The sequence below is a fragment of the Tyto alba genome, unplaced genomic scaffold (genome assembly GCF_018691265.1).
Source record: "Tyto alba isolate M040663 unplaced genomic scaffold, T.alba_DEE_v4.0 Super-Scaffold_23, whole genome shotgun sequence".
Lineage (NCBI taxonomy): Eukaryota > Metazoa > Chordata > Aves > Strigiformes > Tytonidae > Tyto > Tyto alba.
The window spans coordinates 8,386,266-8,402,238 of NW_024881297.1; the positions used below are offsets into that span (position 1 = coordinate 8,386,266).

At 34.9% G+C, this 15,973-nt stretch overlaps 1 protein-coding gene across 4 annotated transcripts in view; it reads left to right on the forward strand.

Annotated features, from left to right (window-relative positions):
- The window catches only part of LRBA (LPS responsive beige-like anchor protein), a 415,639-nt gene that overhangs the window by 281,178 nt on the left and 118,488 nt on the right, over nucleotides 1–15,973 (forward strand). For all 4 annotated transcript variants that reach the window (XM_042796732.1, XM_042796735.1, XM_042796733.1 and 1 more), the window contains 2 exons: nucleotides 804–919; nucleotides 3,189–3,301. In XM_042796732.1, the coding sequence (XP_042652666.1) occupies nucleotides 804–919; nucleotides 3,189–3,301 (229 nt within the window). The remainder of the gene's footprint in view (nucleotides 1–803; nucleotides 920–3,188; nucleotides 3,302–15,973) is intronic.

Consider the following 15,973-nt stretch of genomic DNA (forward strand, 5'->3'; position numbering starts at 1 on the left):
AATGCAGTTTATTAAAATAATAATAAAAAAAATCAGTTACTGTAACAGTTTTCTTTAATTGCTTACTAATACTTGTAAAGATCTGTTAACTAAAATGATATCTAGATATTTATTTCCCCTACATGATCCGGTTCTGGTATTTACAGATGTTTTTATTATGAGAAAAACAGTCTTGGGAATTTTATGATAAGCTCTTCTCTGCTTGATTTATCACTCCAAGGAATGACTCTGTAGTCTTCTTTCACAAACATTAGGAAATCTGGCATCAAATTCTAGAAGTTTAATTGAGTTATTTATGACTAACTCCCCAACATTGCCCAGAATTTCAATCTCAAGAGAATGGACTTCATAATGAAGTTTTATAATTTTATCATTGTTTTCCTTTGTTCTTGAGGGATTTAAAAACCTCTCCTGAAAGATGACTTTATTCTTATGTGAAATTCTGAAAGTCATGTAATTTTCTTATTTAATGGTCTGCCATCTCTCTAAATCACTAGTAACATTTCTGTAATACATCAAGCCTTTATGGAGCAGCTGAATTTGCACAGCTGTAAAGGTTTCTGTTTGAAAGCTTTCAAATCTTGACATATGCAGCTGTCAGATGTTTTAAGTCTTTTGTTCTTATTAGATTATAAAACTTTAAAAATGAACTTCAAGGATCCAAAATAGCAATTTGATCTCCAGAGGATCTAGCATAGAACTAGTAAGAAGAATATGTACAACTGCTACTAAAATGCAAATAGGTAAAAAGGAAGACCCACTAGATTTTCTCATTGTTCTTTCTGATGTGTTTCTTTTTCCAGACGCATTTCTTTGGCTAGTCCACGACAGATTTTCAAAGCTTCCAATATGATCCAGCGATGGCAACATCGAGAAATTTCCAACTTTGAATATCTGATGTTTCTAAACACTATAGCAGGTAACACAACTCACTATAGCGACTCAGAAAAGGGATTAAATGTGGCACAGTCTCAATAGACATGGGGCATTACTAGATTTTGCCCTTTTAATAAATACTTTTTCTGTGTACAATTTTCTCCTAAAGAACAGCTTCACAAAATCCTCCTAAATGTACTTTATTTATAATTATTTTTACATTTATATAAGAATAGAGAGGCATGCAATTCATAATTCTGTGCTGAACTGCACTTAAAATACATCTCTAAAGTCACAATAACTTGACTGTTGTAGGCAGACAGGATCTACATAGACTGCTGTTTAGGAGAGTCTCAGAAATAGTAACTTCTTTATCCCGTAGTATTCTAAGGTTTAATATTAAGTACTGTCCTCCCTAAATAATGCTGATGCAACAAGTTCTCTGTAGGGCTGGAACCCTCTGGGAAGTCTCAGCTGGGGAGCAGGATATTTCTGGAGCCAATAAATACTACTGTTAGAAGATGTATGGTTGGCTGGGGAAAGAGTGTAGTGCCTGGATCACCAGTGCTCCTGTGCCAGGACACCAAATCCATTCCCAAATCCTAATTCATACTGCTGTATGGTTGTCTTAACTCCTCATTCTGTAAATGCTAAACTATCTTTTATTGGACCGATCTTGCCGCATTAACTTCTAACCGACTTGACTCTTTTAGGAAATTGACTAATTGTTAGGTCTCAGGATTTCTCTTTTATTTCCCAACATGTTTTGTTCTCAGAGCAACTTAGAAAATTTCTCATTTGTCAGCTCTTTTCCATGGTATTGACAGTGTTGGAAGGTCCATGAATTCCCTTTCAGACTTTGCCCTTACTAACATGGTTGATATAACAAATACCTCTGCTCACACTAATTACATTTCATACAAATGGTCAGTTTTGCTAGTGTCTGTAATCAGTCATTACATCAGAGATGCCAGAATGCTGGCAGATTTTATAGAAGTAGATCTAGATCTGCTTGCCTCCCTACTGCTGAGGAGGAATGAGGCAATATCATGAGACCATTTTCTGTGGCTGAAGTGAATGATCCCTTTAGGCTTTAATATATTATTGAAATAAAAAGTGAATTCTTACTTATTTGATATTTGAGGTTAAATGGAAAAAGGGAAAGTTCAGTTGCCCATGATGGGGAGTTAAAAAATTGTTGTGATGGCTATCAGTTTCACACAAAGACATATCACATTGTCATGTAAGTAGCCTTAATCCTGAATAAGAGATAATGTGCAACATAACCAACTGATTAGGGAAATAAAGGATCTAACTATACCATATAATAATTCTGCAAACCAGGATGGAAAAATACTGACTGGCGTAAGAAAACTAGAAAAAGAAAAACTTAGGTGGAGTTTTAGAAAATGTTTTCCAACAACCTGATAGTTTGGGCTGTGAAATAATATCCCTGGGGAAGAATTAAAAACCTGTCTTTCGAGGCTTTCAAGACTAAGCTAGGCAAAATCTGAGAGCATACTGATTGGAGGTGATGTGAATGAATGAGCTTCTGCAACAGTATCATAAGAAGAGACAGTATCCATGTAAATTATGCATTTTAAAATTACAAACCAGGATATGCGGTGTATGTGTAAGTATGGTATATGATTATTCAAACTGAATATTTTGTTTTTACTGGAAGAAGGCTATTTTTTCCATCTTACAGATGCATGGAGGTGCATAAGTGAACCTGAAACCAGAACAGATTTTCTATTCTGGTAAATGTTGGCATATCCATAGATGGTCAATGATCAAGGAAGAATTCTTCTCAAAGTGAATTCTCTACACAAAATGGTTATTACTTGCATAATTTCTCAGTCTAAAATCCCGAGGGGCTTCATTCTGCTTTCACATATTGAGTTTAATACAGTATGTAAAAATACTGCTTTAATTTTCAGTATCAACAAAAGTCATTGCCTCTTCATTTTTTGAAGTGTTTCACCTTAAAGAGACAGAAGACAAGATGACATACACAAGGAAAGGAGAGTTGCTTAGAAAATGGATGGATTTAACTGTCACTCTTACTGTATGCAAAAGGGTTTACAATTAAAGTGAAATGGGCTGCAATGTTTTAAGTTAAATACTAGCAATTTGTGAACTTTTTAATTATCCTTTTCAATAAAGCAAAGTAGAATACTAAAATGATAAAACATCTGAAATAAATTATAGTTCTTTTGAAGAGCTCATAAAGTTATACTGTTGTATCTTTAGAGGTTGGTATTTTAGTTAAATGTAACTCATACCAGAATCTTTTTGTTGTTGTTTGTCAGGTCGAACTTACAATGATTTAAATCAGTACCCTGTCTTCCCTTGGGTTATCACCAACTATGAATCAGAGGAGTTGGACCTTACACTTCCTAGCAACTTCAGGGATTTGTCAAAGGTATTTGTCATCAGATATACCTCTTTTTCTTTCCAGTATTTGTCACAGTAGTTTTCAGTTTTAATGTTTTTTGTTGTGTTTAATACATTAATGTTAAATGCACAACTATTAATGGTGTTTCATTTCTACATGCGTATACTGATTATAGGGATCATATTGTGGAAAAATGAATTATTGATATATTCTTAGTGTTTCAGATTGCATCAATTTAATAATTGTAAATGGAAGGTGCCCTTAGTTGGAGCACATGCAGTACATTTAATTTCAAATTTTAATGAAGTTAGGAATGCTGAGGCTGCTAAAGATTAAAAAGTAGCCAAATAATTTTCTGTTTTTCTGATGAAATTATGCTATTTTAGTAGCGAAGCCTGTGATACCATTATATTTTAAGTACTTTTAAACCACTGCCCTTATTTCCGTAGGTAGAAACTGTATTTTTTCACTTCCTCTGTGTATCCCCTTCAGGTATACTCAAGTAATGCGGTTGTCCTGTGTCAGACAGACTGTCAGTTTCTAACAACTTTTCCAAACGACTCCTTTCTGGCAGAGTAGCCTTGTTTCTGTAAGGTTCTTTCCCAAACAAACATATGCAGATGAAATATCATGCAGCCTGTTTAAAGCTTTATAGAATGTGATTGTTCTCTTTCAGTCTTTTCCAAGAAAGGAATATTTCATTTTACAAAGTAGAAATATCTCTTATTTTCTTTACAAAAACTAGGTGCACTGATCATCAAACAGGATCTTTTTCTAAGAGCTAGCTATTATGGGAAATGATTGGCATATGGAGCAATATAGTTAATTAGCGGAAAAGGTAAAGAACGTACTTTAATTATAGCTTGTTTTTTACAAAAGCCTTCCACACAAATTGGCAATTTGATAGAAAAAAATAAATCCCCAAAGTAGCAAGGCAGTTTTAAAAAGTTCTTGCTTTCAATTTACAATCGATTAAGCTAAACACAGGTCTGTGAAAATCTCCAGAAAAATAATTTTATTATTACAGAAGTTTAACCTTAAAAAAGTTACTGTGTAGTCATCATATAGGTATACATGTATATATGTGGATATGTATGTGTGTATATGTACATATCTGAAGACTATACTGTACCTTTTGTGTGTGTATATATATATATATGCAAAAAAAAAAAAAAAAAAAAAAGGAATAATGTTTTAAAGTCCAAAGCAGATATATACTGAGGTACAGTCATTGTAACATTTTTCTAATAGTGTTATTTAATTTGAATGTCATGAACTCTGTGCTTTCTCAGAATGTCTGACTGACACAAATCCATATTCCTGGGTAAAGCTCCAAATATTTTTTATTTTAACAAATCTTTCAGAAGTAAATAATGTTTTAAAATAATTTATTTTTGTGGAATTTAATAAATGCTTTCTTAATAATCCCCAGGCCAAAAAGCATCTGAGGTTAGTTTACAACTAAAAATACCTATCCTCAACCTTGACTGCACTTGTGAATTACACTTAAGTGAAAATTGAAAACTTAGGAGTAACATCAGCTCTGTGTATCTTGAATTAGTACATAAATTAAATGTATTAATCATTAACTTCCTTGGTTGACATGATTTTTGCAACCTCATTTTCCATTAACTTTTGTTAAGTGACACCTCTGCATATATCATGTCATTGCTAAAATAATTCAAGACAAAAAAAAAGGATTCTCCAGCTGCTATACTTCTGAGGTACCTTCTTTTAATCGCATTTTAATTTGTAAACTAGTCAGTTCGGTCAGCCCTATAGTGTTATTCTTACTCTCTCCACCCTGAAAGTGCAGTGTAGAGCAGTATTCCTCATTTTAGATTAGGTACCGCTCTTGCCTCCATTAAGAAATTAGATAGCAAATCTGCTCTTTTTCTGTGTGTATTTTTATTAACAATGACTGGTTACATGGATTTCTCTGTTCATGAAAGTAGCTTTTGAGGATTTCTAAATATACTTGAAGTTCTGAGGGAATCTTTCCATTTCTATTTCTGAGATAGGACATTACTTAGAGACATTACCAAGTGGACATTCTTAGGTTGTATCTATATCTATACTTAACTTTCTTAATTATGTGTTTGAAAACTATGAACTTAATACAGGAAATAATTATTACAGTAGTAGATGTCAGTCCATACTGTATTATGAGTAGAAGGAGTTTCATTAGTATTATTTAAGCCTGTAACATGATATTCTTGGCAGCTTTTAATCTTTAACAGGTGATAGGCAAAGAACTGCCCCTTTTGTTAGGGAATTGTGAATATTTATATGTATATTTAACATGCATTTTTCCTTATGGTCTGTTAAATGTTGTTGATCGGACATTGCATCTTGATCTCTGAAAATGTAACTGCTGTTCTGGATGAATGCCAGTCCTACCCATATGCACAATTAAGGTCTTTATGCCATACCTGTCTCAGATACTGCAGTTCAAGTTTTGATTACTGTTTAGGCATTTCTAGCAATATCAGTTCTACATAGTTTAAATGTTAAACTTTGTGTCAGATGGTGAATTCATGAAAAACCTTGCTAATACTCACCTATTAAAATGTTTGAATGTCAGGTATATTGTGATATTTTCACTGTAGTACTGTTATTTTGGGGGTAATTCTTCAAAATAAGTGCTAATTATGTATTTTAACATATCTATATAGCAATGCTAAAGGTTTTAAAAAAAATATTTAAAGATACTCCATTTAACTTTTTACATGGTTTTAACAGTCTTTTACTTTATTTCTTTTCCTTATCCACATCCAGAAATGCAGCACAATGTAGTGCTCCACTGATTAAAAATAAGGAAAATTTTGATTTTCATTTGACAGAAAGGATGTCAGGTCAATATTTTTACTTTTGCTGGTACCTAAGAAACTTAAAAATTAAGAATTGGTTTGGTTTTGGCTTTTTTTTTTTTTTTCCCCCCCCAGAAATTGCAAGTTAAGCTTAGGTATTATAAAATGTCAAATATGAATAACAGTTATGTTAATGTATTACCTAGAAGGCCACAGTTAGTACAGTTTTAAAGAACTGCAGTGTATAGGTTGAACCAACACTTTATTTAAGCAGCTTCTTATGGCATTGTTTTGAACATCAGTCACACAATGATAAACCAAAGCAACTGAAATGGATTGTGGTTAATATTACTGTCAGCCTGATGAATGCTCCTGACAAATGCCAGGAGTGCACTGCCAGTCTGTTACCCTGCTTTGACTTGAGTGTTTATTTCTTAAGAGGTGACTATGGTTTGGAATGAGTATTACATATTATATTTATAGCTGCATATATTTTATTTATACAACAGACAAAGTTTCCCACCAGAACGTGTCCCATTTTCTACATTACTCATGTTATTCAAAACCACATTTTTTTCCTTTTCTTTTTTTCAGTGGAAGCAATAAATTGCTTTGTGTTTCTGGACTTGGATAAGGAAAAGAAATAGAAGTAAAAATACATGGAAAATACTGAGATATCAAAGCATGATTTTATACTCTCATAAGTTTGCTACAAGACACTGCTGTATGCAAGTAGATGTTGATGATTTTTTTTTCAAAAGGCACAAAATTTCTGTCAGATCATAAACTGACACTACTAGAAAAAGAAAATTATGTTCTTAAATCTTCTTTTGTCTTCACTATAGCTACATGTGTACATAATAATATTTTTATTCTCATTTTTATTATTTTCATGCAATATTTGTTAAATCATCATCAATTTTATAGTGGCTGTTATGTACATAATGACTTCTTTTCCAGTCAGGTGTACAAAAGCAACAAATAGCTCTCACCTTCAGTGAAGTGAGGAGTTTAATTGGTATGTGGGAGCCACTGATATCAAATACACTTTGACAGAAGAGAAGTAATAGATTTTTTTACTATGACAAATTAGACTAGTTTTGTTGTTCTAATGTAAACTTCACTGTTGACTGTTCCTCAGCATGCCAGCCTGAATTCTGAATTTCAAGGGCACAAATTCACTGCACGTAACTTCTGCTTTGTATTTTCTCCCAAGAGGAAACAGAGTGGGATGGGCTTAGTTATCTCTTGCTACCCCTTGGCAAAGAGCAAGAAAGTGACAAATGTTTTGATGTGCACCTATTATACTTTTGCAAATCTTCTAAAGAAATCTTTTGTCTAGAGAGGCATTAAAACTTGTATAGGCATTCTGGGAACCAGTGCTTTTCATGTAGGAAAGGAAAATTATGTTTTATTCAGCTCATGTTCCTACACAAAATCAATGCAGGTTACTACCAGTTAAAACTGATAAACTCACCAGAAGGACTCAGTGTCCTTCTAAGCCTAAAGCACATTCCAAAATTGGACACTGAAAGAAGATGAGAGGAAGTGTGACAACTAACAATAGTGGGTGAAGTGGTGATGACTTATTTTGATAGACAGTTACATCTGGAATTTCGGCACTGAACCCTACGATGCTTGACGCTGCTGGGCTCAGCATCTGCCCTGGTTGCCTTGTCACTGGTATTTCAGGCAGTAAAATCTGTCATCTGTACCTGTGACAAAAGATACCACTCAATTAAAAAGCATTCCAAAGCCAGAGAGCATAATCTCAGGGGGAAGGTACAAATATTTTTCCTTTCAGGACAGTTCATGTGAATCCCTCTTTAAAACAGGACAGTACAGGAAATAAAATATTTCAAACTTTGTATCAGAATCCCTGGCATTTAAGAAAATGTCCAGTGTATTTGCCACAATTTTGGATCACCTTAAGAGCAGCTTTAGAGATATCAAGACCAACTCCCATCTACAGTCAGCCTGAAGCACTGATATCTGAAAAGGAGACACATTTTTAATTATTCATTGGTTAGCCTGTTAGAGATTTTGATATTTTTAGAATAAAGTATATTTATCAGATAACAAGTTATCATGCTTTCTTTGTGAAATGCAACTTGCTTCTTTGAGGATAGAGACACTCTGTCCTCTCTAAAATTGTATGCAGAATAGGGAAAAGTTGAGAGAAATTATTACAGAAACTACTCCTGTCACCTTGCTGTAGATGTACATTTGATCTCCATACCTGTTTGTGAAAATGGGTCAACAGATCTAGACATTTGACATAATGTTAAAAGAAACCTTTAGGGCAAGGGAAGCATTCGAACAGGAAGCAATATTCTGAGCAATACCTAGATTTGTAGGAATGCATGTGTTGGTATCATTTAGGAAACTATAAAAGAGTAATCTAGCTGAGAGGAAGACGACCCTTTCTTCCCAATCTGTCGTCTTTGATTATAAAGAGAGTGATCTTTAAAAGGGATGGGGAAGAGGAAGGAATTGTAAGTGTGATTAGAGTCCTTGCTTGTGATATGAGAACTCAAAAGTCAAGTCCCTCTTTGAAGAAAGCTGTGCAAGAGTATGAAGTTCTCTGTTCTCATCCCAGGACAGTGTTTTAATTTTAGGACTGTTATGGACTTTCTTTGTTTGGACCAGAAAATCTATTGTGGAATTAGAAATCATACCAGCTGAAGTCCTGAGTAGTCTTTTATATTCCGATGAAAAGTTTTGGTTTACTAACATAAGTTTTTCCCATTTCTAAATGGGGGGAAAGTGATTTTGTGACTCTCAAATACCAGTAACCCTCAGATAGATTCTGTTGGGGAATTCTGTGAGTGATAAAATCGGTCAACTATCCTTTCTGACAGTCGAGCCAATCCGTTGCATCCTTTCCTTTAGCGCATTTGCCCAAATTAGGGGACAAAGCCACAGGTGATCTGCTGGGTCTGTGACTGATCTGCTCCAGTCACCTGTTTTGGAGGTGCCCGGCTTGTTTCTGCAGCACCATGGCCAGGTGCAGGTACCCCCCCGCAGCAGGTACCCCCCCGCAGCAGGTACCCCCACCCGCCGGCCGGCCGGTGCTCGGGCAGAGCAGCACCATGGACAGGGGCCTCCCCCACAAATCCCGGCCCTTCTGTCAAAAAGCAGGAGCAGAGCCACGAGGAAGACTCGTTTATTTAAATGAAGCAGTTATTGGATTGTCAAGGTCGATTTAGACACGGTCCTTGGAGACGCTGTGTGCTGCATCTGAAGCAATTCTAGTGCTTTTAGTATCAATCTCTGATAGCCACTTATTTCATTTTCAAACAGGGCTTTTCATGCTGATGTGTTGGTTTGAGCTTCATGCAGCATCTACCTCGGGACCTTTTTCAGAATGAACGTGATTTCTGTGCATGTTTAGCTGCCTGTTCCTCCACAACTCTCATACAGACCTGCTGAGACTCAAACTTCACCTAAATACGTCTCTGAAATGATTTATCAAAACGTGCTTTCTGAAATCCTACTCGTAATGTAGATAGAATCTTCTCAATATTCTGGGAATTTCCATTGCTCTGTTATAGTGTTTATATCTTTGTCTTTTTTTCCTTGTCATTAGTTGGTTATTCTCTGTGTCAAACCATGTCCTTTAAAGAAACTGTAAGTGGATGACAGAGTGCATCTTGCTACCATTCTTACTTTCTTTTCCCTGTTCTCTTATCACCAGAGGCTTATTTTTTGAAGTTGCAAGAAGCATATTCTTTGCACTTCAGCACTTCAGATGCACATAGCGGTTTCTGAGATCACTGAATTCTTTTCAAGCAATCTTTTTTTTTCTTTATTTTTTTTTTTTTTTAATTATTTATTTAGATATTAGAGCAAAATCCAAATTTACAGGATCCATAAGAATCATTTTGGTAATGATCCTAATAATCTTAATCTTCCCCTGCCTCAAGGAGTATTGTTTAGAATGAAGAAATGCTCAAAGACAAGAAAAAAAATGGCTCAGAATTAACAATGAATGTTTAAAATGCTATTCTTAGTTTGTATCTGATGTTATTGTCCATCCTGCTTTGTTTCAATTTTAGATGCCCTGAACATGTCATCTTCAAATTGGAAATGAACTGCGGGAGGTTCATGACCTTTTAAATGATCACAAGAAACCATTGGGCACATGGCTGGTCCTAGAATGTACTAGCAATCAAAATAAAATAATTTCACACACATGTCTTGGGCCATAGACATTTTAAATGTGTGGTTTCTGTCTTCCTAATGTAAAGTGAATGTTATTCTCTTGATACAGTCTCTCTTCCTTTTTATATTCATACATTTGAACTCCAGCAGATGATGAGCTACTACAGCACACATCTGTGTAATTCAGATTTCTGAATAAGTATGATGGCGGCTAAGTTGAAAATTGCACTCATACTGGAAATGATGGGATTTATCTTGCCTAACTGGACCTGTCTAAAACTGAGTTGATCAAACTCCTAGGAGCAGGAAGCCTGTTGGTGTCAAAGGACAACATAGTGCTCAGAGAAAATGAGAGCATGGTAAAATAATAATTATAATCTTCTTTTAAGGAGGAGTTTATGATAGTTCTCAGGCTGTGGACTTACTTCCATGGACACATCAGATGGTCTGTCTCAAACTCAAACATCAGCAGATGAAATTGTGGATCAAATGAAAGGAATCAATAGAAAAATACCACTAGGAGAAGATAGTATAATCCTAAAACCATGAGTTGAATAGTCTAATAAGATTAAGAAAAAACAATTTGCATATAATATCCAGCCAGTCACTTGAAACTCCCTCAGTATCAGAAACACAAGGTTAGTTTCCGAAGTGGGCTGGTCACTGACATTCCAGAGGTCTTTTTTGTACTTTATACTGTTCGGCATATATGTTAAGTTGAAAAAGAAGATGAAAAGGAGCTGATAAAACTTTCTGACAGTACTAATCTGTTGATGGTACTGAAGATGATGGCTGACTAATCAGGAGATTTTATGAAATAGATAAAATGATGGATGAATTCACCTTAGATAGGAGCGAAGCAATGCATGTGTGAAAACATATACATTGATGGGATCTTAGATGACTATTTATATTCAGGATTGATATAATCTGGTTATAATAGTTCTATGAAACAGTACAGTTTACAGTAAGAAACTCTTTATACTTTCCCAAGTACATCTGTCTAGCCTGCTGCTGCTCTTTTTGTAGGGTTTGGTGCTTACACATGATACACAATAATGTATATTTTGTGTGCCCTGACAGTGTGTAATCTGCAGAAAGTGCAGGTTTGTGTCAGTTTCTGGCTTGAGGTCTTGTGCTGTTAGTACAAGCCAGGATTATGTTTTAGTTCCAATTGTCTTATATAGATCTGGTGTTAGGTATAATGGCTGCTGTTTTCTGTGACAGTGACTTGTATGATGTGTTGGCAGAGGAGCATGGTCAGTGAAGGGAAGGCAGAGAGAGAATGTTTTCATCTCGTGCTGCATTCAAGTGAACCAGGCTTCTCACTAAATCCTGTTTCTTGAAATCCATTAAAGGTTTTGTTTTGGTTTGGTTTGGTTGTTTGTTTTTAAATGAATGATGATGGAGGGATTTCTTTCCCTTGACAGATTGTCATGAATAGTATATGCAAACGGTTGCTTTTGGCTGGCAGGGTTACTTTCTAAGTAAGGCAACTACCATGCCATACCCACCTCACCACCTGCAAGCAGCTTGGTTTCTCCACGTTTCCCAGAGACATGCAGCATCCTTTCTCCCTGACCTTTCAGAAGTGTACAACACCTAACAGCTCTCTTCAGTTTGCCTTCCCAGCAGTATTAACGTGTAGTAATACCGCAAACACACAGTGTGTGACACATTCAGTTGTGCTGAACAATTGATTAAACCTCATGTAAAAGTGTAGGTGTGCTTAATTAGTTTGCGAGTTTGCAGCTCAGCAGTGCATTGTTTTGGAATCCGCTACAGATGGTTGTAATAGCATTTCATGCTATTGTTAGTAATATGAAGACATGGAGTTTTTTCCTTTAAATTCAAATTCTTCCAAGATTTTAGGTGACCTGAAGGTGTATCCTGTTGCTTGTATATTGCTGAAACATAGCTAATATTGCTAGACATAGTTTTTCTTCATTTTTTTACATGATTAAGATTAGTTTATGAGCCATTTTTGGACTGTGGAGTTTGGGAATCTTCTGTGTTTTGCACCATTAAATATTATTTACACTGACATGCTCAAACATTCTAGTTAATAGACCACCTTTAGATCAGTTTTTCCTGACTGTTCCTGTATCAAAGGAATGTGTGAGCTGTTAAAAAAGTCTTAATAATAAACTATAGGTACAAATACTTTTAATTTAATTTGCATGCACGTAACTATTTTCTGCTTTTATTCTAGTCCTTTATTGTATTCTCAGTTTCCCTAGAATAGAAAATTGGGCTTCTAAAAATTTTTTGTAACATAATGTGATCTGGTAAATTTCATGGTGGGATTTCTGGTAAATAGGGACTTTTCAAAGAAAGCTTGCAGGGACTGACAACTATTTAAAAAGGCATGTATACATTAAAAAAGCTCAGTGGTTTTAGTATGTATAAGTGATATTAAATTTATTTTAGAAAACATTGAGATAAGAGGATTACAGAATTTCATCCCATATACAGTGTGTCAGGAAATGCCCAGGGATCCTACATTTGATAAAAATGCTGATCACAGTCACCTGGTTGTACTTGTCAGTTAAAGTTGCTGCTGGGAAATAGTTGTCTGCACTCCAAGCTGTGCATGAAAGAATTAAAAGAGGTGGCTGGTAGCCATTTATCTGTGTTCCTCCACTAGTGTAAATAAAAAGATATATCTAAGCGAAGAAATCATTTGCATGTAAAAGTAACTGCAAGTTTGTTGTAACTGGAGTGCTCTTGACTGGCTTTTATTGTATCGTGTGCACCAGCCCGTATATGTGGGAAGATGCTGAGTCATTTAATATGAAGTTGTAAGAGAGGAGCCAGTCTGGAAGCTTATCTAGCTCAATATCTTGCCTCTGTGAACTGCCAGTAGCAGAGCCTAGTGGAAAAGAAAAGAAAGAGAGCATGTAAAGCATCATCCTTCCCTTCAGATAACCTCCCAGGCTTGACAACCAGAAGTTTAACTACTTTCTGAGCTGGAGAAGTAATTTAGACAGTCATGTTTAGTGGCCACTGATGGAATGGTGGTCTAGTTGCCTTTCTTTCTTTCCTTTTTCTTTTTCCTTTTTTTTTTTTTAAAAAAAAAAAAAACAAAAAAACAACCTATTTTATATTTCATTATAAACAATTATATGAGAAGGTAGAATTTTCTTTGCTTTGTAACTAGGGTAATTACGGCTTTTTTTTTTTTGTTTGCTTGTTCTCTGTGGACCACATGAAGTCTTGCTTGCTTGCAACTCTTATCTATACTTCCAAATTAATTTAGTTTTAGGTTGACATAAAAAGAACAGAAGGTACTCTTCAGACCTTGCTTTACATTATTGTCTCATTTTTTTTCCCTTCTCCCTACAGACTTTCAAGTGTCATAATTATTTGAAATACCTGTATTCAGAATAATGGATTAGAATTATAACTATGAGCATAATGACCTGACAATTCTAAAGGGGAAGAAGCTTAACTAGATGGAACATTAACAAATATAAAGAGGATGTCTACTCAACAAATTCAACAGAGATGTGTGTAGACTTAAGTGATTGGAAAAGAAGGCAGCAAAGCTATATGAATTTTTCTGATTTCATATCTTGATGTCAGAATCAGTAGAGTACACTCACTAATATTCATATTTATTGCACAGTTTCAACACTGCATATACAAAAAGTGTTTGACATAGGAGTCCTTATTTCACTAAGAAACCACATGAAATTCAAATAGTCACTTGTGTTGAAGTTCTCAAAAACTGAATGATATAAAATGGCTAAAATATGATTTACAATTAAGAGTAAAAAATAGTAAAACAGTCTAGAATTGGAGCAGAAATTATTGTGTATCACTGGGGAAGACTACAAAAGTTCTATCAAGTTCTGCCCCTTTGGCTTCAGCCAAATTTTGACCTCCAAATTCATAGTTCCTCCTCCTCCTAGCTAGTCTTTTCTGTAGGATTTGGGCATCTGCTGTGAAACCAGTGCTTTTGGGAATTAATTGGTAAGGATTGCTTTTTCGTCTTGGTAGATAGTTTCCATTTTTTACATCTTTCCTGGAGCATCTCAAGGACCAGATTAGCTGATCAATGAGAGCAGTTCAAACAGTTCAGCGGATAATTGTGTTTGTTTTTTTCTTTGGGATACGGTTCTTTAATGAATTTGAGTTAGATATGGATTGAAGGTACAATGCTCTCTAGAGAAGATGGGGGAGTTGCAGGACCTAATTTTTAAGCAAGCAGCACTCAGTTGTTCGAGAGAAAGAACGATGAGTTCTAGCAGTGAGTGAGAATAGTTTCAGAAGAGAGTATGGCATTTTGTGGCTGTTCTCAAACACAAAAATGACAGATGTAGTGATCTACATTATATGATCTTATTCCCACATATTTCCCAGTTGACCTAAGTTAATGAAGTTTGGGTATAATTAAACCCTTGCATCTTGTCTTTATATCTCTGTCTGGGAAAAAGAAGTTTTACTCAGTTGATCAGGAAGTCCCACTAGTGTTGGCTAGTTCTGGGAGTTAATTATGTGTGGTAATAAATAAAGTAACTAAACAAGCGATCTTCTAAAAATGCAGTTGTGATTAGATTGCAGCAGACTATACAGCACTCACCATATTTACAGCAGTGAGAAGACTAACACTGGAATACTGAACACATTTCAGATATCTGTATGTTAGAACACATTGAATATTATGAATTGAATATGAATCTGTATATTAGAATACATTGCTTTAAAATGGAAGACCTGAAGAACTCAATTTCTTTTGTTTATTAAAAAGTCTAATTATAGTCTCTAAGTATCTTTATACACATAAAATACCGGGTAGGTACTCTGTGATATGTCAGAGAAGTGCGATAAGATTTCTGTGTTAATACACCAGTAAATTCATAACCAAACCGAAGTATGTATTTTTTTAGAATGAGGATCACAATTATCAGTAGAAAAAGATTCCAAGAAAAATAGCAGATTGTCCATGTACTCAAGAGTCAGATGCCTTTCTGGAAAGCAGGTTGGCAAAATACAGTTCATGCTATAATTAAGTATAAACAGTTGGGCTCAAAATCATATAATGGAAAGGCATTTAATGGCTTGTCATACAAACACAAGGCTAGATGAGATGACCTAATGGTCCCCCTGGTCCTTTAAGCCCAATGAATATATGAAAAATATCAGTAATGAAAACCAGATAGTCATCTTGAAAATAAAACGTATGAAAAACAAACATCATACTTGGCAAGGATGCTGCAAAACATAATTCAGTGATACAGACAATTGTATTTGTAGGAATCCAAATACCTGGTTGGTTATGGATAAGAAAACAGTATAAGTAATCACAAGGAAAAGCATTTTTTCTTTTTTTCCCCATTTTTTCTCTTTTTTTTTTTTTTTTTTTAAGTATTTTTTCATGGTGAAGAATTTTTGAAATACAAATTTCAAAGAATAATATTCTAATTAATTTCAATTTTTTTCTGTTTGTAAATGGACTTAATTTCTGCAAATGCCTACTTTTCAGAAATCCCAGGCACTTGCACAGATCTCCTGATTTCCAGTAGCAATTGTTAGGATTGCAGTCTTCACCAAAAGAGGTAACAGTTAACTGAAGACGAAACTATGGTATCTTGACTACTTATTGTCTGCAGTAATTAAATGTAATTTACTGCCATAGTACACTAATCTTTCATGGATTTTCAATATTAATGAGTTAAAAACTCTTCCCAGTATTGCAATGGATAGGAGACAGTAAAAGTGG